A 25,756-nucleotide genomic window follows, 5' to 3' on the forward strand; every position below is an offset into this window, starting at 1 on the left:
ACACACACAAAGAGACACACAGATACAGACACAAACAGATATACACACAGACAGACAAACACACAAACAGATACACACACACTCACAGATACACTAACTTACACAGTCACAGTCACACACACACACACACACACACATAAAACAGATACACACACATAAACAGATACACACACAGATACACACACAAAGAGACACACAGATACAGACACAAACAGATATACACACAGACAGACAAACACACAAACAGATACACACACACTCACAGATACACTAACTTATACAGTCACAGTCACACACACACACAGTCACACACACACACACACTCACACACACACAGTCACACACACACACTCACACACACAGACATAGTCACACACACACACACTCACACACACACACACACACACACACACACACACACACACACACACACACACACAGACACACACACACGGCCACATATATCTCATAACTGCTCCGTTCCTCTTACTTATCACACGCTCATGCCAAAGATAAGTCTCAGGCCAGGTGAAATGTGCTTACCCCTTGAGAGAAGTAGAAGGCAACAATGCCGAGAGGCCAGAAGCAGCACAGCATGGAGAAGATGGCCAGGCCCAGATGGTCTCGTGGAGGGATCATTATGAAGTTGTCCTCACTCTCACTGTCACTCGAGCAGTCACTCTGAGAAGAGCAGGAGGAGAATGATTGAGTCTATCGGTAGTAGTACAGCACTGGTTTAATTAGTGGAACACAAGTAGATAAAAACTGAATTACGAAAGCCATTGGGAAAAACAGTTCCTGTAATCTCATCACATCGGACAAGAGGAATGTGGCAGAGAAAAGTGAACAGCAGGTCATGGGTTTAAGGAATAGAGGGATTGAGAACCTGTCCTTACGGGGATGTAACTACATCTTCATTTGCCTGTGTCAGCGATGCAGCACAGAAACAAGTTGTTCAGCCCTTTCAGTCCATGCCAGCATTATCCATCCTCCTACAATAATGCTACAGAAATCGCAATTTGTTTATTCTCCTCAAATTCTTTTTGTTTTTATTTTACAGCACAGTAGAAGTCGATTCTGGCCATTTAAACAGGGTGCTGCTCCATTACAACTAAATTAACCTCCAACCACGTACATTTTGGATGGTGGGAGGAACCCCACGCAGACAGGGAGAGAACGTACAAACTCCTTACAGACAGCGCCGGATTCGAACCCGGGTCACCGGTGCTGTAATAGCGTTTTGCTAACCGTGCTGCCTCATCAATTCGCCCCACTCATCTGCACACGAGGGGGTTACTTCCAGTGGCCAATGAGTCTAGTGACCAGCAAGGACATCTTGGGCAGGTGGAAGGAACCCGCAGCACCAGGAACACCGTCACCAGGGAAGGTGCAAACACCATGCAGACTCCACCCAAGGTCGGGCATGAGCTCGGTCTCTGATGGGGTGAGGCAACATCTCTACGAGCTGTGACACCCTTGTGTCTGGAGGTGTACCTAGTCATGTGTCTCTGTGAGGGTGACTGCTTGTCTCCTTCTGTCCATCTGCATCTGTGGTGCATTTGCCTCTAGTTAGTGCAATGCTGCTTCAGGGTCCGGACCAGGTTTCCAAACCATCGCTGATTGTAAGGAGTTTGTACGTCCTCCCTTTGTCTGCATGGGTTTCCTGCAGGTGTTTCAGTTTTATCCCACCTTTCAAAACATACAGGGTCGAAGTATTGGGTGACACTAGTTTGTGAGCTGGAAGGGCATGTTACCATGCTCTATGTCTAAATTTTGAAAAAATTGAATCCATGCCATGAATCTGTGTATTATTGTCTTTTGTGTAAAGACAAGAGAGAGAGAGAGAGAGAGAGAGAGAGAGAGAAAGAAGAAATAAATAACAATAAATAGCATTAACGGACAATGTTTAAACAGTGTGGGGAAATTGGTAGCGCTATAGCGCTCAATTTATAAAGACCATTGGAAAAACCCCAGAATGCCGTGCGGCAGAGAAAACCCTCCAAGAATGCTCCGTGCATGCAGCTGGGGATACAGCCCTTTCTCTGCCGCACGGCGTTCTGGGAGGGCAGGTCTACCATTGCGTTTTTCACATGGTATTTATAAATTATACACGATAGTGCTATCAACTTTTCCACGCTATATAAAAATTGTCTGCTGCTGCTATTAATTGCTTGCACTTTCCTACGGTCCCTTATAAAGGTTTGTATAGGTTGGCACAACAACAACAGGGGCTGAAGGGCTCATACTGTGCTGTACATAAAGCTTAATTATGTTATAATTAGGCATGATTAATTTTGTTCTAATATAAGATCATAATACATTGATCAGGATTTAGGAAAGGTCCACCATCACTCGATGTGTCATGACATCACCGGTGGAAGGTAGAACAGTCTGAACCTCGGGGATGGCTCCTTGCAAGTGTGAAAGCGTTCAGTGTCCCAGTTAGGTATGTGAACTGCAAAAACACCATTCCTGTCCCAATTTAGTGGAGGCAAATGTGAAAGGGGCTTGAGACACATTAAGTGCTCATATTGAACCTATTCTTCCAACCATTTAAATCAATCTTTACTGGACAAAGTTGGTCTCTTTGTGCCATTAAAGGCTCAAATGGGCAACTTCACCTCTTGGCCTTTCCAAGAAGTTACGCATCACAACTTATCTAGACTTTTCAGTATCTTGCCTGTTTCTGACTTCAAAATTATTAGCCCCTTAGACGCCTACATTCATACTGAGTTAATGCCCCATTGGCTATTGTTTTCATCCATAACTTTGTCAAATGGCACTGAAGATAGTTTAAAATTCTTCCTTCAGACTGTTGATTTTCCCCCTCCATTCCTGTATCTTCATGGGTCCAATCGGAGACTCGCAAATGCTACTGCCATTTCTGCTTCCACTGCAGACTGTTCGAAGGCACCTGTAACTCTCAGTATGAAGAGGTTCGCCCCAAACATGCCCTTTAAGCTCACTCCCACTCCCCCACCCCCAAGCGTCGGGTCTCTGGAGTGTAGGGGCCTCCTCATTTTACACAATGGCTTTTCGTTTTCTCCTTCTTCCCCTGGAGGCTTTGGAGTTGGGCATTGAAATTGGATAGAACAGCAAACAGCAGTGTCGGAATGATCCGGGGCTAAAGCAACTTGGGTAGAGTGTGTGATGTAAGGAGAGATCGTGCTGTTGGGAACCTACTCACCACTCCAACCAGAGTCAAGTGGGCTGAATTTGAAACATTCATGCTCCAGAATGATTGCAATTGCAGCGTAAGTAGTGTGATGGCACAGTGTAGATAGTTCATTACTTGTTTTAAGTTGTAATTTGGTAATCATCTTTTGCTCTTGAAACTGGCTGCAAAGCTCTTGTTGGAATTAAACCAGTCCACCCACGTAGCAACCAATTAAACGCCAACATGCCGAGCGCCAGAGATGAAGGGTTTCTCTCCATTAACTGCTCTTGGATGCAATGAGCATCCATAATGCCTGAGTTTGGGACCGAGCATGAGGGACCAACAGCACGTATAATTAGGCTCGGCTTTTCCAGAATAACTCTTTAAAGCTCTTAGATAGATACCTGGGTGCAAGAAAAATTGAGGATTATGGGTATGAGAGGGAAAAATGAGGTTGTTGTGGAGTAGACTTCCACATAGTGGGCTGAAGGGCCTGTATGGAGCTGGAATATTCTATGTTCTAATGCACATCCTATCACTCCTGGATACGACACAAGCCCCTTTCACACTTGCGAGCGGTCCCAGGAATTAACTGCCAAATCGACCTTTAAAGTGTCAAGTGTGAAAGCATAAATCAGCACAATGCCAGCGTTCAATGATGTCATCTTGTGCCGGGGATTGACGGCCTCAACTCCTAGTACAATCCCTGGTGTCTGCAGACGTCGGTGTTGCAATCAGGTAAGTGTGAAATGGGTAATTGCATTGTGGGAATGAAATGACCCAAGTTTTTGCATGAGTGCTGGAACGTGAAGGAAGAAAAGATTAAAATGAAGATATAAACTTGGCCGTGGGAAAGTCACAGCAGAAGAGAGAGAGAGACAGAGGAAATAAATCGCAATAAGAACCAATAGCGGATCATTTTTAAACTGTGTGGGATAATTGGTAGTGCTATAGCACACAATTTATAAAGACAGTGGGAAAATGCAATGGTGGACCTGACTTCCTAGAATGCCTTGCAGCAGAGAAACCCCTCCATGAATGCTCCATGCATGCAGCTGGGCATACAGCCCTTTTTTTCTGCCACATGGAATTCTGGGAGGGCAGGTTCGCCATTGCTTTTTCCCCACAGCATTTATAAATTGTGCGCGATAGCACTACCAACTTTCTCACCCTGTTTAAAAATTGTCCGCTATTGCTATTTATTGCTAGTACTTCCCCACGGTCCCTTATAAAGGTTTATATAGTTTAGCACAGGGGATGAAGGGCTCATACTGTGCTCTACATAAAGCTTAATTATGCTATAAATTTTGTTCAAATATAAGAAATTGATACATTGATCAGGATTTAGGGCAGGTCCACCATCGCTCGATGCGCCATGATGTCAACGGTAGAAGGTAGAACAGTCCCAACCCCAGGGATGGCTCCTTGCAAATGTGAACACGTTCAGTGTTCCATTCTGAAGTGGTCAGGTGTGAAAAGCCAACCGCAATTCCTATCCCGGGACACCAAGCGGCCAATTTAGTGGGATGCAAATGTGAAAGGGGCTTTTGGTACCGCATTGAACAAGTTGTCGACTAAATTACATTCCATTTATGTAGCTGCTTTAGTGTCTCGCGGCATTTCATTGGGCCTGTTTCCAAACAAATTTTGAGCCAGAGAGAAGCATTAATCAAGATGGTCCTAAGCTAAGGCAGGGGTCTAGGATTTAAGAAGTGTCTTAAAGGAGGTAAGACAAGGAGAGACCTCACGAATCTAGAGATCCCCGAGGTAAAGGCAATGGAAGAGCCACCATTGTCTGAAAGCCAGAACTGGACGAGTGCCGAGACCTGGGAGCCATCGGGCTGAGAGAGGGAGGGAAGGGCACAGAGATCGAGCAACACAAAAGTGTTGCTGGGACTTGCCGGGAGTAAATTCAGCCAGCAAAGAGAGTGTGGAAAACAATCGGGAGCAGACAGCACAGGGTCGGAACGAAGAGACAGCGTTTTGTGATTTGAGCTCCCGCTTCTGAAGCACAATGAATCATTTTATTTTGCTTTGAATTTCCATTTCTTGACATTTTGTCACTGTGCCGTGTCTCAAGGCATTGTGTGAAATAGGGTAGAGTTCTCTCTCGAGGCTCTGGAATCTCCTACACTGTTGGCATGGCAACTCTGTAGGATTTGCTCCGGGAGGACGAGAGGAACTGGGAGTGAGTGGGCAAGATGCCGGCATGGGTTTATTGTGGCTTGCCTGGTGTACACTCAGTGAATGTACATATAAAGGGTCGCCTAGCAGCAACCATGGCTGCAAACTTAAGGGTGAATGAGGCCAGCTTTGCTCACTTAATTTTCTCTCATGAAACGCGGCAAGACCATCTTCCGAGCGCCCGGGGGGAAAGCACATGGAGAGTGAATGCAGAGGGATCCAAGTGTTGTTGTGTGTGAGTTACAGGACGTGAGCAGGCAAGGTCAGAATCAAAATCAGAATTTATTGTCATGAACAAGTCACCAAATTTGGTGTTTTACAACAGCATCACAATGCAAACATTCATATTATAACCATCTTATGACATTACGGTAAAAAAAAGTACACAAAACGTAAGGCAGTGTCTTTGGTTCATTGATTATTCAGGAATTTGATGGCAGCGGGAAAGAAGTTGTCCCTGTGCTGTTGAGTGCTCGTCTTTAGGTTCCTGTACCTTTTCCCCCAGTGGTAGCAGCGTGAAGAGGGCATGGTCTAGGTGGTGAGGGTCGGTGAGGATAGAGGCTGCTTTTTTAAGACTCTGCCTCATGTAGATGTCCTCGATGGAGTGAAGTCTGGCGCCTGCGATGTCACAGGCCGAGTTAACAACCCTCTGGAGTTTTTTCTTGTCCCGAGAGTTGGCGCCTCAATACCAGGCAGTGATGCAACCAGGCATCAACTGTAGAGGTTTGTGGGAGTCTTCAGTGACATACTGAAACTCCTCAAACATTTCACAAAGTCTAGCTGCTGGTGAGCCTTCTGTGTGATTGCATCAACATGGAGGCTCCAGGAGAGATTCTTGGAGATGTTTGCACCCAAGAATTTGAAGTTCTTGACCCTCTCCACTACTGAGCCCTCGATGAGAACTGAGTTGTGTTCCCCTGACTTCCTCCTGAAGTCCACAATCATCCCCTTGGTTTTGCTCATGTTGAGTGCAAGGTTGTTGGTGTGACACTGCTCACTGAGCTGATCTATCTCCCTCCTCTAGGCTTCCTCATTGCTATTTGTGATTCTGCCGACAACTGTCCAGCAAATAGTTAGGGAGGAAAATTGCAAAATATGCCTTATTATGATAGAAGAACACTATTTTTGCTTATACCTAGAAGGAGGGCTCAAGGCTGAGACATTGGTTACCGGTATATATCTTGACCACCTATGGACGCTGCGCGACCTGCTGAGTTCTTCCAGCACTTTTGTGTTTTTATTAGGAGAACATAAGAAAGAGGAACAGGAGTTGGCCACCTGGCCCGTCAGGCTTACTCCACCAATCATGGCTGATCTGGTCCTGGATTCATCTTCACCTACCTGCCTCTTTCAAATAATTCTATTTCTCCTGTGATGCAAAAATCTAACACAGTGTTAAATATATTTGATGAGGAAGTTCTACTGCTTTCTTGGGCAGAGAATTTCACAGATTCATTGGTCTCTGGGAGAAGGAGTTCCTCCTCATCACTGATCTCAATCCATAAGAGGGTCGGAGTGTAGAAATAGGGAGCCATTGCTGCAAATGTACAGGGTACTAGTGATGCCACACTTGGAGTACTGTGCACAGATTTAAGATTCATGGTTCCCTCATTGCCAGGTCCTCAAATGCACAAAATGATATGTGTGAGGTGCTTCATTTTGGGAGGAATAACCAAAACAGGACATATGCAGTGAAGGGGAGAGCGTTGAGGAATGCAGAGGAACAGGAAGATCTTGGAATAATGGTTCATCGTTCTATGAATCATGTAGATAGGGTGGTGAAGAAGGCTTTTGGTATGCTGGCCTTTATAAATCATAGCATAGAATATAGGAGCTGGGAGGGGTTGTTGAGACTATTCAAAGCGTTGGTGAGGCCAAGTTTGGAATACTCTGTGCAGTTCTGGTCCCCAAATTATAGGAAGGATATCAATAAGGTAGAGAGGGTGCAGAGAAGATTTACTAAAATGTTGTCTGGATTGCAGTATCTAGAACACAAAGAATGATTGAGTAGACTGAGTCTTTATTCATTGGAGCGTAGAAGGTTGAGAGGGGTTTTGATAGAGGTATTTAAAATGATGAGGGGGATAGATAGAGTAGATGTAAATAGGCTCTTCCCTTGAGGGGAGGAGAGATTGGAACGAGGGGTCATAAGAAGGGTTAGGGGGTAAATCTTTAGAAGTAACATGAGAGGGAGCTTCTTCACTCAGAGGGTGTGGAATGACCTTCTGGAAGAGGTGGTGGCAGCAGGGTCAGTTTAGTCATTTAAGAGAGGGTTGAATAAGTGCATAGATGTGAGGGGATTGGAGGGTTATGGGCAGGGAGCGGGTAGGTTGGACTAGAGGAGTTCACTTAGATCAGTGCGGACGAGAGGGGCCGAGATGGCCTGTTTCCGTACTGTAATTGTTATATGGTTTAGCTTACCAATAGAAAGAGGCACCACTTGGGGAGGGTCTCACAAAGGAGAGAAAGAGAAGCCAAAGAGAGTCCCTTCAGAGACTGAAAGTTTATAGATCCCGCCACCTGCTCTGATGCCGCCATTTTCTGCACTCCTATAACCACCATCGCCATGTTCCCCTTCGTCCTTTCCAGTGGTGAACCTGAGGTCCTGGCATCTGAATCACCCTGGTTCCGAACCCTGATTGATTAGAAAGCTGTCAGCCTGAGGCCCTTTAGGAGACTTGCTCCCCATTGGTACTCTCATGAATCCCAGTCAATACCTGGTTTCCATGGCCTGGTCTCCAGCAGCCTAGGGCCTGGTGGGAGCCCTTTGGCCACTGAGTCCCTCATTGATCTGCTGCAGTGATCCCCTGCCACTTAGGGTCATCTCCCTAAATCTTCAAAATGCTTGAAGCCGTCATTAAAGATGAAATAGTGAAACTTTTGGAATGTAAGGGTTCAATCAGGCAGACACAGCGTGGTTTTAGAAAGGGAAGATCTTGTTTGACAAACTTGTTAGGATTCTGTGAGGACATAATGGGTGCGGTGGATAGAGGAGAACAGGTTGATGTTGTATATTTGGATTTCCAGAAAGCTTTTGATAAGGTGCCGCACAGGAGACTTCTCAGTAAGTTACAGGAAAGTGGAGTCCGGTGAAGTATATTGGCCTGGATTGAAAATTGGTTGTCTGACAGGAGGCAGAGAGTCGGGATAAGTGGGAGTTTTTCAGGTTGGCAGAGAGTGGTAAGTGGGGTGCGGCAGGGGTCGGTGTTAGGCCCACGACTGTTCATCATTTACATTGATGACTTGGAGGAGGGGACAAAATGTGGTGTCGCCAAGTTTGCGGATGACACCAAATTGAGTGGAAGAGCAAATTGTAATGAGGATGTGGAGAGTCTGCAGAGGGATAGAGTTAAGCTGGATGAGTGGGCAAAGGTCTGGCAGATGAAGTACAATGTTAGTAAGTGTGAGGTAAGAAAAATAAAAGAGCTGAATATTATTTGAAGGGTGAAAAACTACAGCATGCTATTGTGCAGAGGGACTTGGGAGTGCTTGAGCATGAATCGCAAAAAGTTAGGTTGCAGGTGCAGCAGGTTATTAAGAAGGCAAATGGAATGTTGGCCTTCATCGCTAGAGGAATTGAATTCAGGAGTAGGGAGGTCATGTTGCAACTGTATAAGGTACTGGTGAGACCGCACCTGGAGTACTGTGTCCAGTTCTGGTCTCCATATTTGAGGAAGGATATACTGGCTTTGGAGACGGTCCAGAGGAGCTTTACTTGGTTGATCCCTGGGATGAAGGGGTTGACTTATGATGAAAGATTAAATCGTCTAGGATTGTATTCGCTCGAGTTCAGAAGAATGAGAGGAGATCTTATAAAAACATATAGGATTATGAAGGGTATGGATAGGATAGATGTAGGATGGTTTTTTGAGCTGGCCGGGGAAACTAAAATGAGGGGACACAGTCTGAAGATTCAGGGGAGTAGATTTAGGACAGAGATGAGGAAAAATAGTTTTTCCCAGATTAGTGAATGTTTGGAATTCTCTAACCAGGGAAGTGGTTGAGGCTGCTTCATTAAACATATTTAAAATTCAGTTAGATAAATTTTTACATGATAGAGGAATTAGGGGATGTGGGGAGAAGGCAGGTAGGTGGAGTTAGGTCATAAATTAGATCAGCCATGATTGTCTTGAATGGCGGAGCAGGCTCGATGGGCCATTTTTGGCCTACTCCTGTTCCTACTTCCTATGTTCCTATGTTCCCTCTCAGCAGGGTGGTGATCTCTGCTCTGGTGCCCTGTACTGGCCTCCTGTTCTCCCACAAGACCACAACTCTCATGGTCTGGTGGGTACTGCCATCTTGGGCACAGGTTTCACTAATGTTGAAAAGAAATTCCACCAACCCCCTTCTGCAAACAGTTTAATGACCATCGGATATAATGACCAGGCAGGAGGACCCTGCGGAGGACCTCTGGAAGATAAATCTGTCTCCCTCCACTACTGCCAATGGAAATATTTAATTGCCTTATATCAGAAAGGCTACACAAATGGAGACAGTCAAATGAGATTCATTGGACTGGTTCTTGCAAGGAGAAAATGTTCTGAGCTTCCTGCTGAACATCTGCAGCCTCCAGACTAAAGTAGAAGGCTTTTGACAGAGAACTACTGGCTCTATACTTGGCCATCCACCAGTTCAGGTACTTCCTAGAGGGCAGATCCTTCACGGCCATCACAGATCACAAGGTGCTGACTTTTGCCTTGGCTATGATTTCAGACTACTGGTCAGCCCGCCATTGATGGTCTTACCACAGATGTAAGGCATGTCTCCAGCAAGGACAATGTGGTGGCTGACAGGAGGACAAAGAGATGCCTATATCGGGACTGCAGCTCCAGGACATCCCAGTTGGCACAGGGAACATCACTCTCCTGTGTGAGATGGTCACTGGCTAGGTCAGACCTAACGTCTCGGTGGCTTGGAGACAGCAAGGTTTTGACTCCATCCACGAGCTGGCTCATCCATCCATCAGGACCACGGTCCAGCTGGTGGCCAGCAAATACATGTGGTATGGATTGCGGAAATAGGTCAGCATCTGCATGAAGGCGTGTACGCAGTGCCAAACTGCTAAGGTACAGTGCCATACCAAGACCCAACCTCAGCACTTCGAAACTATGAAATGAAGGTTCAACCACATCCATTGGGACATAGTAGGACCCTTGCCAGTATCCCAGCGTTTCCGCAACCTGTTCACAATGGTTGACCGCTTCACCAGGTGGCCAAAAGCAGTCCCGCTGGCAGACACGTTCATGACCTTGTGCACCAAGGCCCTAATCTTGTCCTGGGTGGCATGGTTTTGGTTACCATCCCACATCACATCCAACAGAGGGGCCCAGTTCACCTTCAGTCTGTGGTCCAACCTCGCCAGCCTGTGGGGTACCCAGCAAGGCACCCAAGCAGGACCTCAACATCTCTTTGGCCGAACCCATCTATAGAGCTCCACTGGTGGCCCCGGGGGAATTTGTACCGTCCCCAGGCAGACAGCAGGATGGCACAGCAGTTTTCCTCAGCAGGTTGAGGGAAAGATTCGGCAACCTAGCCCCAATTCCACCTTCCTGGCACGGACATGCGAGGACCAACATACCCGAAGACCTGCAGGACTGCGAGTATGTTTTCATTCACAAGGGTCCACATTGTCCTCCACTGCAGAGGCCATTTGAGGGTCCGTTCTGGGTCATCCGCAACAATGGGACCGCGTTCGAGCTGGAGATCGGAGGAAAGACGGAGGTTTTCACCACATACAGGTTGAAACTGGCACACCTGAATCCAGCACTGCCAGTCGGGATGCCTGCACTATGTCGGAGAGGCAGGGCACCAAAGCCAGAAGAGACTTTGCCTCCAGACTCCAAGGTTATGTGGCGGCCCGCCACAGCGGCGATCAATCCGGTGCCCTGACAGGTGAGTGCAATCAAAGTCCAGCCGCCCGCGCAGCGACACTGACCCCAACAAGCAAACCAGTGGGTGAACAGCAAAGGCAGCTTAAAGGCCAGCGACCCCAAAATGGCACTGGCTTTGCTGCACATCCAACAGACAGGGACAGCGTGCAGGGAAGGGAAAGGTTTTGCAGGAGACCAGGAAACCTGCTTTTGTCATGTAGGTCATGACGTGAGTAAGTGGGGAGGGCAACAGTGGGAATGGTGAGCATAAAAGTCGGGTCTGAGCTCCCAATAAAACACAGAGCTTAACCTGATGACACTACGTGTGCGTGTGTCTTCTTTCGAGTAGCACACGGCTACATCCTGTTCAAAGGAAGCACAAGATGCAATATATCAGTCCTATGGATACACAAGGGAAGGGTTGCTTCACTTGAAAAACCTGTTTGGGGCCCCAGGTCATGGTGAGGGAGGAGGAGTGGACGTAAGTGTGGCACCTGCTGTGACCACTTGGGAAGGTGCTGGTGTTGGGTGGGGGGGGGCGGGTGATAGGTGGGGAGGGGTGAGTGCATGAGGGAATCACAGAGGGAGCAGTCCCTATGGAAGTCAGAGAGGGGAGGAGAAGGGAAAATGTGTTCTGGCAGATAATGTATTGGATGTGGAGGCTGGTGAGGATGGGGTGGTGGTGGTGGTGGGTTCTATGTTTGCTATTTTTGTGGGCAGAGGGGTCCAGGGCAGATGAGTAGGAAATGTAGGAGATGCAGGTGAGGACTGAGGTGATGGTGGTGGAGGGGAAGCCACATTTGTGGAAGAAGGCAGACATTTCTGAAGATCTGGACTGGAAGACCTCATCTTGGGAACAGATGAGGTGGAGATGGAGAAATTGAGAGAAGGGGACAGAATCCTTGCAGGGGACAGAGTGTCAGGAAGTGTAGTCAAGGTAGTTGTGGGATTTGGAGGGTTTGTAATATATTTCGGTGGAAAACTTGCCTCCTGAGATGGAGACAAAGAGATCCAGGAAGGGAAGAGAGTTATCGGAGATGGACCAGGTGAGTTTGAGATTGGGGTGGAAATTAGCCACAAAGTGAATGAAGTTGACAGGTTCATCACGGGTCCTTAAAACAGCCCTGATGTAGTCATCGATATATACTGGAAGAAGAGTTGAGGGGGGTCTTACCTTAGGGTTGCCTTAGGGTTACCTTACCTTAGGGTTTCAGCATGGATTGCTCCACATAGCCCATGAAGAGGTAGGTGTAGCTGGGACCCTTACAGGTACCCAGGCCATATATTTCTTAATATAGTCCGAATATTTCTTAAATATCAAAATTAAGCCCGCATTCACCATTACATTTGGCAACTCATCCCACACTCCCACTACTTTCTGCGTGAAGAATTTCCCCTTAATATTCCCTTTAAACATTTCCCCTTTCACCCTTAACCCATGCCCTCTAGTTGTTCTCTCACCCAACCTCAATGGAAAAAAAGTCTCTATCTATAGCCAACATAATTCTGTACACCTCTATCGAATCTCCCCTCATTCTTCTACGCTCCAGGAAATAAAGACCTAACCAGTTTAACCTTTCCTTGCAACTCATTTCCCTGTAATTCCAGTGAGAAATCATCCCAGAGCCAACCTTCACAGGCCTTGGGCAGTGTTTAGACCGAAAAGTATCAGGTAACTTTGGTGGAAAGCAATTATGACCTTGAATGAGGAAAAGAGACACAAGCTACTTCCCCGTCTCAACTATCATGCCATTTCCAACTCTCCCTCTCTTATGTATTCGGGGTACCACCCAAATTAACATTATCCAAGCCCAGAGGTTTGATTATCTGCCACGAGTGACTTTGTTCCCTATTTTTCAAGGTTATATTGACCATCTACCAAGCCTGAGTTAGCAGTGTAATGTAACATCCACCAAGATGGACACAACAGCAATACTCATGCAGTACAACTTGCTGGGCTGAATCCGCATTTCTGACATTGGCTTGTTGTGAGTTTCATATGCAGGGCAGAGGTAGCTTACTTCCACACTCATCCAAATCATTTACACAGATGACAAGCAACAGACCCACCACTGGTTACAGGCCTCCAGTCTGAAAAACAACCCTCTGTCGCCTACCATCAAGGCAATCTTTGCCACCTCACCCTGTGATCTACCGTTCCATCCCAGACTTCCATCTGGGACCCATTGAAACACGAAAGTCTGCAGATGCCGTGATTGCAGTAATACACACCAAAGTGGTGGTAGAATTCTGCGCCTATCGGAGACGAAGATATCTTGCCGACATTTCGGCCCGAGCCCTTCATCTGCTTAATCCTTGCAGAAGGGCTCGGGCCTAAAACGTCGGCAGGATATCTTCGTCTTCTACAGACGGTGAGAAGTTCCTCCAACATTTCAATGCGTTTTTACTTCCATCTGGAACCCTTGCTAAAGTCGATCCAAACAATGTCCACCACCCTCTCCTCAACAATCCTCTTAGTTACCTCCTTCACACAAAAAAAAATCAATTAAATTCACAAGACCTGATTTTGCCTGCACAGGGCTAGGTTGACTATCTCTAATCACTTCTTGCCTTCCAGATGCTGGTAGATTCTGACCCTCCTAATCCCCTTCAGTAATTTTTCCACCACTGATGTTGGCTTGTAGATCCCTGGCTTGTCCTTAGCCAGCCTCCGGTGGCTAACAATGAGACAAATATCTCTGCCAGGTCTCAGCAACTTCTTCCCACAATGCTCTATGGTACACTTGGTCAGGCACCAGGACTTATCCACCTTTATTTAGATTTTATTTTAACACAGCACGGTAAAAGGCAATTCCAACCATTGAAACCCATGCCACTCAATTGCAGCCAAATTAACCCACGACCCCATACATTTTGGAAGGTGGGAAAACCCATGCAGATACGGGGAGAACGTGCAAACTCCTTAAAGGCAGCACCAGATTAGAACCTGGGTCGCTGGTCCTGTAAGAGCTTCACACTAACTGCTACACTTTAGAGTCTAAAGTTGAGACTGGGGTCACCAAAATTTTTAGGCCGTCGACAGTTCAACTTTTGAGCCCTCTGTCCTCCGCCCAGCACCACCTCGAGCCAGATGTTAATTCATCCTCCATTTGTGGGAGTAGGCCCTACAACCCCAAAATGGAGGACAAATTATGGGGAAGCAAGGGCACTTACCTGCTAAATGTAGGGTCCCAGGGCTCGCAGGCCATGTGGGGCCGGCTGGCGCATGCACAATGAAGGAGAAATGTGGCGGCGGTGCTTGAAGGATGGTGGTAGGTAAGCTTCCCCACCACCACCGTCCAGCACCGCCCAGTGGCTGCGCTGGACCAGGCAGGGTGTGGGTGGGGGAGGCATTATTTTAAATCGACCCCCTCCTTGGTGCTATTGACCTCCTATCGACTCCCTACTGGATGGTCTCATTGACCACTTTGGAGACCCTCGTTTAGACTGATAGCATTTCCTCTTTTGCATTGCAGATATGTTTCAAACCATTTTAATTGTCTTCCCTGAATTCTCCAGCTTCTCCACTGTTAATACAGGCAAGAAATATTAATTTGAAACCTTACCCATCTCCTATGGCCCCACACGTAGATGATCACATTGATCCTTAAGAGGACAAATTTTCTATTTACTTACTCCTTTGTTCTTAATGTACATTTTATCTGCCAAGTAACTCCATACAAACAGCACTTGCGGCCAGGATTGAATCTGGGTCTCTGGAGCTGGGAGACAACCCCTTGTGTCATCAAATTTCATTGTGATATCAGTGTTAGTAAACATCTTCCATGTCTCAAATTCCTTCTAATTGCTTCCGATTGAATTCCCGTTGAGCAATTCTCTTTAATGTGCCTGATACAGCCATTCTAGCTAGTCAGACCTGCAGCAAAGGGTCTTTAACTTGCCACTCAATCGATGGAACATTAGTTTGACGGCTCAGCTGATCAATGGCATCTCCAACATTGCAGCATCTCTTCAGTAATGGACTGAAGCAATTGCTGGTTTCTTTACTGATGTGGAACCATCAAACTCAGAAGCAAGGCTGCTGTCAAAAGAAACACCGCAATCGTAAAGCGTAATCACATCAAGTGTGTGTGTGTGTGTGGGTGTGTGGGTGTGTGTGTGTGTGTGTGTGTGTGTGTGTGTGTGTGTGTGTGTGTGTGTGTGTGTGTGTGTGTGTGTGTGGGTGTGTGGGTGTGTGTGTGTGTGTGTGTGTGTGTGGTATCGCAGATGTTTGCCAAGCAAGGACATTAAAATCACAGCATTAGATTGCTTTCTGTAAATCACAAGGCAGATCCCAACCAAAGTCAGGCGCAGGAATACAGAAAGACATTGACATCCTCTGTATGTCCCAAAGCAATTTCCAACTAATGAAGAACTTTTGAAGTGCAGCCACGGTTGTAACAGGAGTTGAGGGAGCCAATCTGTGCTTAGGAAGATAGAATAATGATCAGATAATGTGTTTTTAATTATGCTAAATGTAGATCAATATTGGCCGGGAGCAGAAGAATTTTCCATGATGTCTCCTTTGAAATAGTGCCATGGGATATTTTGCCAAGGAGTACATTTGGGACAATTTCTTAAAACGATACATTGCGAAATATACCAAGGAACGGTCCACTTTAGATCTGTCCAAGAGATGGATTAATTAATGGTAAAGAATCCACTAAGGAAGAACAATCAGAACACATTCAATTTTGCAGTGAAAACCTCAGCTCTGAAGCACGTGCCTTAAATTTAAATAAAGGCGATTACAAAAGTATGAACGCTAAGTGGGCAAATGGACTTTAAAGGTAGAGCCATAGATAAGCAGTGGAAGATATTTAAATAAATTCTTCATTATTCTCAACCAAGGCATATTCTTTCGAGAAATAGAGACAGAATGAGAAAGATAAGAACTAAAACACAAAACTCTGCAGACTCCGTGGTTGGAGTAAAAACACAAGGCTGGAGAAATTCTGTAAGTCGAGCAGTGTCCTTTATGTAGCAAAGATAAAGATACATGACCAACGCTTCAGTCTTGAGCCCTTCATCAAGAGTAAAATGTAGGCAGGTGAAATCAAGCCTGAAACGTTGGTTATGTATCTTTATCTTTGCTCTATAAAGTACGCTGCTTGACCTGCTGAGTTTCTCCAGCCTTGTGTTTATACAATGAGAAAGATGATACATCTGTAGCTAAATAAAGATGCATAATAGAACATAGAAAGTGGACTAATATGGCACAGGAACAGGCCCTTAGTCCACATGTCTGTGCCGAACGTGATTTCCAAATCAAACTAAACATCTGCCTGCTTGCCGCTGATAGATATTCCTCCACCCCCTTCATACTCGTGTCGGTCAAGAAATCCCTTCAAAGCTACTATTGTATCTGCTTCCACCACTGTTAGCCCACTCCAGGCACCTACCACTCTCTGTGCCCCTCACATTGTTATCCCCCTCATCTTAAACTTGCATTCATAAATGCATGGGTTGGCTTTTATTCTGGGAAATGATTCAGACTGCCCAACCAATCAATGGCACTCACGATTTTGTAAATCTCTATCAGGTCGCATGAACACAGAGAAAACAACCCATATTTGCCCAATCTTTCCCTGTAACTCCTACCCTCTAGACTGGGCAACATCTTGGTGAACCTTTTCTGTACATTTTCCAAAGCTTCCTGTAATGGGGTGAGCGGAATTGCATACAGTCTTCCAAGTGTCGACTAATCAGAGTTTTATATTAGTGCAGCATGACCTCTGTACTTTGATACTCAATGCTCTGCCCAGTGAAGCCAAGCATATCATTTGCCCTCTTTACCACCCTATCTACACGCGCGACCACTTTCAATAAACTAAGGAGCTGGACCCCCAGATCCCTCTGCACATCAAAACTTCTATTAAAAAAAAACGAACTTAAGACCCCTCTCATTAACTTTATACATTCCTCCTTAATTTGTCCTCCCTAAATGCAGCTGCTCACACTTGTCCGGATTAAATCCGGAACCAATCTATTGTATCCTGTTGTATTCTTTGATTACCCTGTACCACACTCTCCACAACTCCCAACAACATTTGTGTAATGTGGCAAAGAAAAGTCAGGAATATTTCAGAAACCGGGGAGAAAATCAATTAAAAAGGAAACTAGTAAGAAATATGTCGGTTGGGCACAGCTTGTAGAATCGCTGCCTCACGGCTTCAAGGACCCAGGTTCAAATCTGGCGTCTGGTGCTACCTGTCCGGAATTTTCACATTCTCCCCAAGACAACTTGGGGTTGCTCTGGTGACTTCCCACATTCCAGTGAGGTCCAAATTAGTTGGTTAATTGATCACTCTGCAAATTGCTCTCAGCTTATGGCCGAGTGATAGAATCTGGGAGAAGATGATGAGAAAAGTATGAAATAGGCGCTCCATGAAGTCAGAGGGTCAAAGGTCCTGATTCTCTGCTGTATGACTCAAAATATAAAAACCGAAGGCAGGAGATCCTGCAAGAACAGGGAGCGAGCGCGTACCTAAAAAATCAATCTTAGTTACTTGAGGAAATTGATAATAAAGAATAATGAAATGGAAAAGACTGTGAAGACATAGAAAACATTAAAAGCTTTCCAATAATAAAATTGTGAGAGCAAAAAGAGGATGTAACTTAAAATAATCACCACTGTACAAGCTAATCCAAAGATTTATAGGCCGTCTGGATATGATTGCCTCTATTTTCGGGGAGGGCACAGATAATGGATGCATTGCTTGCACTTGTGATCTTGAGTTCTCTGGATTCTAAATAAATCTTCATGGATTAGAAAATGGCTTACATTCAAGATAATAAACTGTGCTGGGCAGTAGATTATCTGCCATTGAGAAAAATCTGAAATTCATTATTAAGAAAACAATAGAACAATATTTAAAAATATCAGTAAAATCCCTGTGTTCCGGAATTTAAGCAACCAGCAATAAAACTGCGACAAATAAATAGGTAAAAAATTATGGATGTTTAAAATTAGCACGCCTTGCTGTTAGTTCGCCAATCCAGCAACACTCAATCTCAAGCAGATGGAAAATTCACTTATCTAACATCTACCGATCCCCATAGGTGTCAGATACTGAGGGTTTAACTTTGGAGGAGCTCAGCAGGACAGCAGCATCGGTGGAGGGAGTAAGTCAATATTTCGGGATGAGTCTTCCCCTCCACCGATGCTGCTGTCCTGCTGAGCTTCTCCAGCAGCTTGTGCTTTTGCTTGATCTGCAGCTTTGTGGGAAGAATTGAAAACTGGATAAGAATGAGGAAAACTGATGCAATATCTCGACAGGACCTTTGTTCGGAAAGCCAGGTACTGCGAGGGAGGCCTTTCTCGCAAGTTGGAAAACCTGCTCCAACAGAACAAGGCATTGGCAAGACCACTGCCACAGTAATCCTTGAATTACCCAGAAATCAACAAGCAAGTCTTTCTCTAATATTACACCTTTAGCGACAGCTGAACACCCAAAGCACTTGACAATGCAATAAATATTTAAAGAATATTCACTTTTGTCACAAGCAAAGCAAATAACTTCTGGTGCCTAGAAATCAATGAGAACCCTCTCAATCACAGATTCTTCTCCAACCCCTGATGGCAGCATATCCAGAGCTCAGAGGCTCTCAACCTTTTATTTCTCCACTCACATGCCACCTTAATTCCTTACTAACCACAGAGGACCTATGACATCCCATGCTATAGGTGCTCTGTGCTTAGTAAGGGATGACTGAAGGTGGTACTTGAGTGGAGGTTGAGAACCACTAACAAAAGGCAAACTTAGGGCAGGCAGCCTGTGTGCAGACAGCAGGATGGTGGATGTTTTGCATTGGATGATTCGAACCGTCGACCGTTCCTCCGCTGATGCTCGACTTGGCTGAGTTCCTCCAGCAGTGGGCACTTTGCTTCAGATTCCAGCATCAGGCTTTCCTGTAGTGAGGCTCAGGTGTTCAGTATTCTGGAACAGGGGTACAATTTGCCATCTATCCGTCACTGCTAATGTGCACCACAGGTAGACCATCTAGCCCCACGGCCTCTGCTCTCTCTCTCTCTCTCTCTCTCTCTCTCTCTCTCCCCCTCCCTCCCTCTTTTTCCTCTCCACCACCCGCCTTCCCTTTCTCCCCTCTGGAGAATGGATTTTGCTTTCTGAACACTTTTAGGTGTATTTTATGAATTTTGTGCACCTTTCATTTTTCCTATCACGTCCCGCTTCTTACTTATAACCAATTTTTGTGATTGTTAAGTCTTCTTTAAACCACGAAGTCCAACATGCAATTGAAAATTCTGCTTCTGCATTCTCACTTCGTCTTTTTCCCTGCTGACCTTGGTGCAGCCGGTGATGAACACGGGACCTAGCGACCATGGAAAAGTGGTGTCAGGGCAACCAGAATCCATCAATGCTGGCCGACTTTTGTTGGACGCTGACACCAGAGGCACCAGATGCTGAGTGCAAATGAAAATCAGCGGCAAAGTATTTTTAGATCAGTTGAACTAACGCAATGTGCCAGCTTCATTATGCAAGTATACGTGCTAAATTCAATAAAAATCTATTTCTCCAACTTCCTTCAGCAAATCTGAAATTATATTTTGTGTTTAGCTTGAAGTTGTTTAGCATAATGCACAATTATTTTTCAGGAAGCAAACCTTTAAAAAAAAATTGTTGTCCAGTGTATTCACTGATTCCTGTGCAGCTGACAGTGGAGCATAGTTTACAATCAGTGAAAGACATTGAACCAATGAACAACAACATCCTGTCAATCTGTTAATAAAAAGCCAGCTTAATAAAGAAGGAGCTTGATAAGATTTGTTGATGAGCTTAGTTGCAAACTTAATTTCCTCCTACAGTCAGAGGGAAAATTAGAGTTCTCTCTAACTTTCTCTCGTTATTTTGCCTCAGGCTCGATTCCTTGGAGAGATATTTTTAACCTGTTGGCATGGCAACTTGTTAGATTCCTCTAAATTAAGTTCTTTACCAGCCGTAAACAAGGCAAGATGCAGGAGATGATCGTGGAATTCAGGAGGACCAGGAACGACCGCCTTCCATCGATAACTCTGTAGGAGAGAGAGTGGAAGGCACCAAGCTCCTTGGAGTTCACTTAACTAGTGACCTATCATGGACACTCAACATCTCCTCACTTGTCAGGAAGGCGCAACAGCTACTGCACTTTATGAGAAGACTGAGGCGGGCAAGGCTACCGGCCACCATTATGCCAACCTTCTCTTGGAGCTCTTTCAAGAGCACCCTGGCCGGCTGCATCACAATGCGTTATGGTTGTTGCGGAGAAATGGATTGGAGGTCAATCCATAAGAGAAGCAGAGTGGATCACTGGAGTCTCCTGACCCCCCCCCCCCCCCCCATATTGACGTGATCTACCAGGATCATTGTCTGAAGAGGGTGCGCAAAACCATTGAGGAGCCCTTCCACCCTGCACACAGCATCTTTCAGCTGCTCCCATCAGGGAAGAGATCCAGGAGGATCAGAGGCAGCACCCCCAGGCTGAGGAACAGCTTCTTCCTACGGGCAGTGAGAATGTTGAATGACCAAAGGGCTCACACTGACCATCCAAGACTCTCATATTCATGAAACAATATTTGTTTATTTATTTTTATATATGAAATACTTGTCCTGTATTGTTTGTCTGTCTGTGTGTTATGTCTGGTTGTGTGTCTGCATGTTTTGCATCGAGGACTGGAGAATGCTGTTTCGTCAGGTTGTACTTGTACGATCAGATGACGATAAACGCGACTTGATTTGAGGACCTCAGGATGATGCTGAGGTTATTTCAATCTACTGCCAGTTATTTTACGAGCAAACCCAGCCCCGCACCATTCTCCCTCTCCCTCTTCCTTGGAGAGGACATGCTTTCAGCTCTGCACCCTTACATCTCTCATTGAGGAGAACTTCTCCACGCCCTTCTGAATGGTCCTCACTCAGACATCCCGAACCTTGTTGCTGAGGATTTCATCGTTGACAAAGTTCTTAAGAAATTATTGATCAAAACTAGTTTGAAAAATGATAGTGAATTTTAGATCACAATAAAACCAGTCAAGGGGAGAGAAATTTAAAAGCCATCTTCAGCTGGTGTCAGTTGGAGAACATGACTCATTAAATCTCCTTCAAAATGTGCAAAAGCCACCCCTTTGCAACTCAGTGCTGCTCAAAACCAGTTATAAATATTTAAAAAATGTTCCCGGAGATTTTCTTGTCTTCCTCAGATCGAGGTGAATGAATATATGGATTGGACTGCCCTTCTCAACACCTGAATCACTGGGTGCAGCTACCAAGTAGAAACAAGATTGTCCATTACAGGAGGATGGCAGCACTACCATTGGTAAGGACCTGCGGAGTGTGGGGAGCGGAGACACAGTGCTCAACCGCCCAGTCTGATTGCCATCAGCTCCGTACAGGTTTTAAGCAGCCTGTTAAAGGAGCCGATGGTGGTCTCATTTAAAATTCTGCAACAGCAGATGGGTGGTGGGGGTGGGGGGGAGGAGGGGACCAATGATCGGCAGCAGCCACGAGGGTTTGGGAAGTGGAGGACTGGCACTAGAAATCAGGGAAACCATTCCCCACCTCAGTTCGAGAAGGAAAAGCAGAGGAGATGACCCACGATTCGGAGACTACAGCGGTGGACCAACGAGAGGGGCTCTGCAGCTGAGGAACACGCAGACGACGGTGGCTGGCAACTTGAGGCTGCGGACTGCTGGAGACTGGCTCGAGACTGGCTGATGGGGAACCTGGATGCGAGAGGGCACTGAGGGCGCTGGGTCGGTGGATCGGATTGCTGGTCGTTTGGACTGGAGTCTGTGTGGCTGTGGAAGCCGCAGGAGCGCTGGAGGTGAATCTACGGACACTCGTTTACTTGGGGGGACTTTCTTTTGCTTCTCTTTCTCTTACTGTAAGAGGTGTCTGGCAATTTCTGTTGGTGGTGAATCTGTCTGCCTGACGGCAGACTAAATGCAAATTTCGTGCAATATTACACTGCTTTATATTACATGGCAATAAAGTAATCTTGAAGATTTGAAGATTGGGGATACCACTAGACATTCTCTGATGGCGCAATACTGGAGAAATGCAGCAGGTCACACGGCATCCTTCGGAAGTAAAGGGTAACAAATGTTTCAGGCCTGACATCTTCGTCCTATGGACGATGGTGTGGTCTGGTGCATTTCTCCAGCTCGTTTCTGGATTGAAGGGCTTCCGCTTAGAACAGAGATGTGGAGGAATTTCTTCAGCCAGAGGGTGGTGAATCTATGGTGTTTGTTGCCACAGGCAGTTGCGGAGGCCAGGTCATTGGGCTCATTTAAGGCAGAGATAGATAAGTTCTTGATTAGTCAGGACATCAAACGTTATGGGGAGAAGGCCGGGCAGTGGGGGTGAGTGGGAAAATGGATCAGCTCATAATTCAATTTCTATTTCGCTTTCATCCATGTGCCTGTCTAAGAGTCTCTTAAATGCCGCATTTGTTCCTCCACCACCATCCCTGGCAATGCCTTCCAGGCACCCGCAACTCTTTGTGTGAAAAAAAACGTCTCCACTAAACTTTCCTCCCTTCACTTTGTACAGATGTTACCTTGTGTTTTATACTCTTGCCCTGGGAAAAAAGGTGCTGACTCACTGGTGTCACTGGGGGTTCGGGAGGGGGGGGGCAGGGTGCGGACCGCACCGAGTGACACCATCAGAGCGGGGTGACAGCAAAATGACCATCTATAGCATTTATGTGCAGTGTTCCAGCAAAAAAATTATTATTTTTAATTAAAAAAAAATACCTGTAGTTATAACAAAAACATTTTTTTATTTGTAAGCCCAGCTGACATGCATCAATAAACCCACAAGGCTAAAATCGAGGCTAGTTTAACTTTTGAACCTAATGCGCTCCGATCAGAGCTGTCATTATTACCCAATGGCAATGGCGCTTTGAATCACATGGCTTCGCCTGCACGCTCTAAAAGCACCCGCTGTTGATTTAGTTGGTGCTGGGCGTAAGATATTGCAATTCAAAGGTGTAAATTTAATTTTGCTAGTTGTTTATCTCATTACTATTGCCATTACATCCAGCGATATACGGGAATTATGATCTGCGAGTAACGCTGGTACAAAATATATTACTAAGGATTCTGTATGGCCTGGTACAGGAGGAGGTCCATGGAGTGGGTGGGCGGGGGGGGGGGGGGTGGGGTGACGACACCATGAGTTACTGCACTGGGTGACACCAAACTTATGACGCCACTGTGCTGACTAATGCCGCTGTCTCCATGGTGACTCTGTCTGCCTTATGGCAGACTAAAGGAAATTTATTGGCATGAAATCAAATTTCTGATTTATTTCTCATGTCCATAAAATAATCTTGAATCTTGGGTGTAAAGGAATCACACTTTCAGATTCTTGAATGATAAGATTATTATTGTATTATCAACTCTCCTGGGTACGTCTTCTCCAGCTACCAAAATAGGATAGAAAAAAAACTAAGTGGAGGATAAATGAGCGTTCAGGTTGGAGGATGTCTCTAAATGAAAACAAACTCCAAGCTCAGCTTTGAGTTCTGCTCTGAGCTTTTTATCTGGTGATTGGATTTGATATGTACAGTGTGAAGGGAGATGAAGACATGTCCAAGCGAGAACTTGAACAGCAACCTTCCACTGAAAATCATCTTGACAATTTAAACCACAGATCAGGAGGACAGTTAGTCCAAAATGTCAGAATATTAATTGTGACTTTTTTCCCAAACAGGAAAGACTGGGCTCTACGTCATTCAGTTTAGGTACTTCTCTCAGTTTCAGATTGACGTAATGGTGGCTTGTGGATAAAAGTCAAAGTTTGAGAGCCCACTTCTAACACTGGGACTGACACGGCAGGGGAACACAGAGGGAGTCTTGCAGGGTGGCAGTTTTCAGAAAGAGAAATTAAAACCAAGCTCCATCCTGTCTGCTGAGATGGTTAATGGCATTGAATGAATCAAGGCACAGCAAATGTATGGATATGAAAGTGGGGGTGGGGGGGGGGTGGTGGGCAGACTCTGCACAGGTTTCCTTTTGTAAATAATTTATGTGAATAAAGTTTATTTTTTGAACAAAATAAGTACCTTGGATTCAGGCTGAGAGGTGGCGTAGAAGTTATTTAGTTTCAAGGGTAGTGGAGTTACAACAATCTGCAGAATGCAGCTAGAGTGGGTGATGCAATCACTTTTAATTGTGACTATAGAACATTACAGCATAGAAACAGGCCTTTTGGCCCTTCTAGTCTGTTCTGACCATTTTCTTTTGCCTAATCCCACTGACCTACACCCAGTCCATAGCCCTCCATACCTCTCCCATCCAGGTACCTGTCCAAATTCTTCTTAAAGGTTAAAATTGAGCCCACATTTACAACTCAGCAGGCCACTCATTCCACTCTCCCACCACTCTGTGTGTGAAGAAGTTCCCTCCTCACTTTCCCCTAAACCTTTCCCCTTTCACTCTTAACCTATGTCCTCTGGATTGTATTTCAACTACCCTCAGTGGAAAAAGTCTATCTACATTTACTCTGTGCATCTCCCTCACAATTTTAAATACCTCTATTAAATCGCCCTCATTCTTCTACACTCCAATGGAATGAAGTCTTAACCTGTTTAACCTTTCGCTGTAACTCAGTTCCTGAAGTCCAGGTAACGTCCTAGTAAATCTTCTCTGCGCTCTTTCTATCTTGTTGATATCTTTCCTGTAAGTAACCAAAATTGCACACAATTCTTCAAATTTGGCATCACCTATGTCTTTTGCAATTTTACCATTACATCCTAGCTCCTATACTCAATACTTTTGATTTATGAAGGCCATTATGCCAAAAGTTCTCTTTACAACCCTATCCACCTGTGACACCACTGTCAGGGAACTATGTATCTGTATTCCCAGGCCCCTCTGTTCTACTGCACTCCTCAGTGCTTTACCATTCACCTTGTATGGCCTTTCTTGGTTTATCCTTCCAAAATGAAACACCTCACACTTGTTTGCATTAAATTCCATCTGCCATTTTTCAGCCCATTTTTCCTGCTGGTCCAGATCCCTCTACAAGCTTTGAAAACTTTTCTTTGCTGTCCACCATGCCTCCAATCTTAGTGTCATCTGCAAACTTGCTGATCCAATTTACCACATTATCATCCAGATTATGGATATAGATGACAAACAATAATGGTCCCAGCACCGATCCCTGAGTCACACCACTAGTCACAGGCCTTCAGTCTGAGAAGCAATCATCCACCATTACTCTCTGGCTTCTCCCATCCAGCCATTGACAAATCCAGCTCACTACTTCACCATGAATACCTAGCGTCTGAACCTTTCTGACTAACCTCCCGCATGTGACCTCAAAGGCCTCACTAAAGTACAACATCCACAGCCTTTCCTTCGTCAATGTTCCTGGTAACCTCCATGAAAAACTCTACAAGATTGATTAAACATGACCTACCATGGACAAAGCCATGTTGTCTATCCCTAATCAGCCCCTGGCTATCCAAATAATTGTATATCTGATTTCTTAGAACACCTTCCAATAATTTACATCAGGCTCACTGGCCTATAATTTCCAGG

The 25,756-nt window shown here is 45.5% G+C and overlaps 1 protein-coding gene across 6 annotated transcripts in view; it reads right to left on the minus strand.

The window, feature by feature from the left end:
• The window catches only part of syndig1l (synapse differentiation inducing 1-like), a 159,748-nt gene that overhangs the window by 46,132 nt on the left and 87,860 nt on the right, over positions 1-25,756 (minus strand). For all 6 annotated transcript variants that reach the window (XM_069916091.1, XM_069916090.1, XM_069916092.1 and 3 more), the window contains one exon: positions 544-681. In XM_069916091.1, coding sequence (XP_069772192.1) covers positions 544-681 — 138 coding nt within the window. The remainder of the gene's footprint in view (positions 1-543; positions 682-25,756) is intronic.

This window comes from Narcine bancroftii, chromosome 2 (genome assembly GCF_036971445.1).
Source record: "Narcine bancroftii isolate sNarBan1 chromosome 2, sNarBan1.hap1, whole genome shotgun sequence".
Taxonomy (NCBI): domain Eukaryota; kingdom Metazoa; phylum Chordata; class Chondrichthyes; order Torpediniformes; family Narcinidae; genus Narcine; species Narcine bancroftii.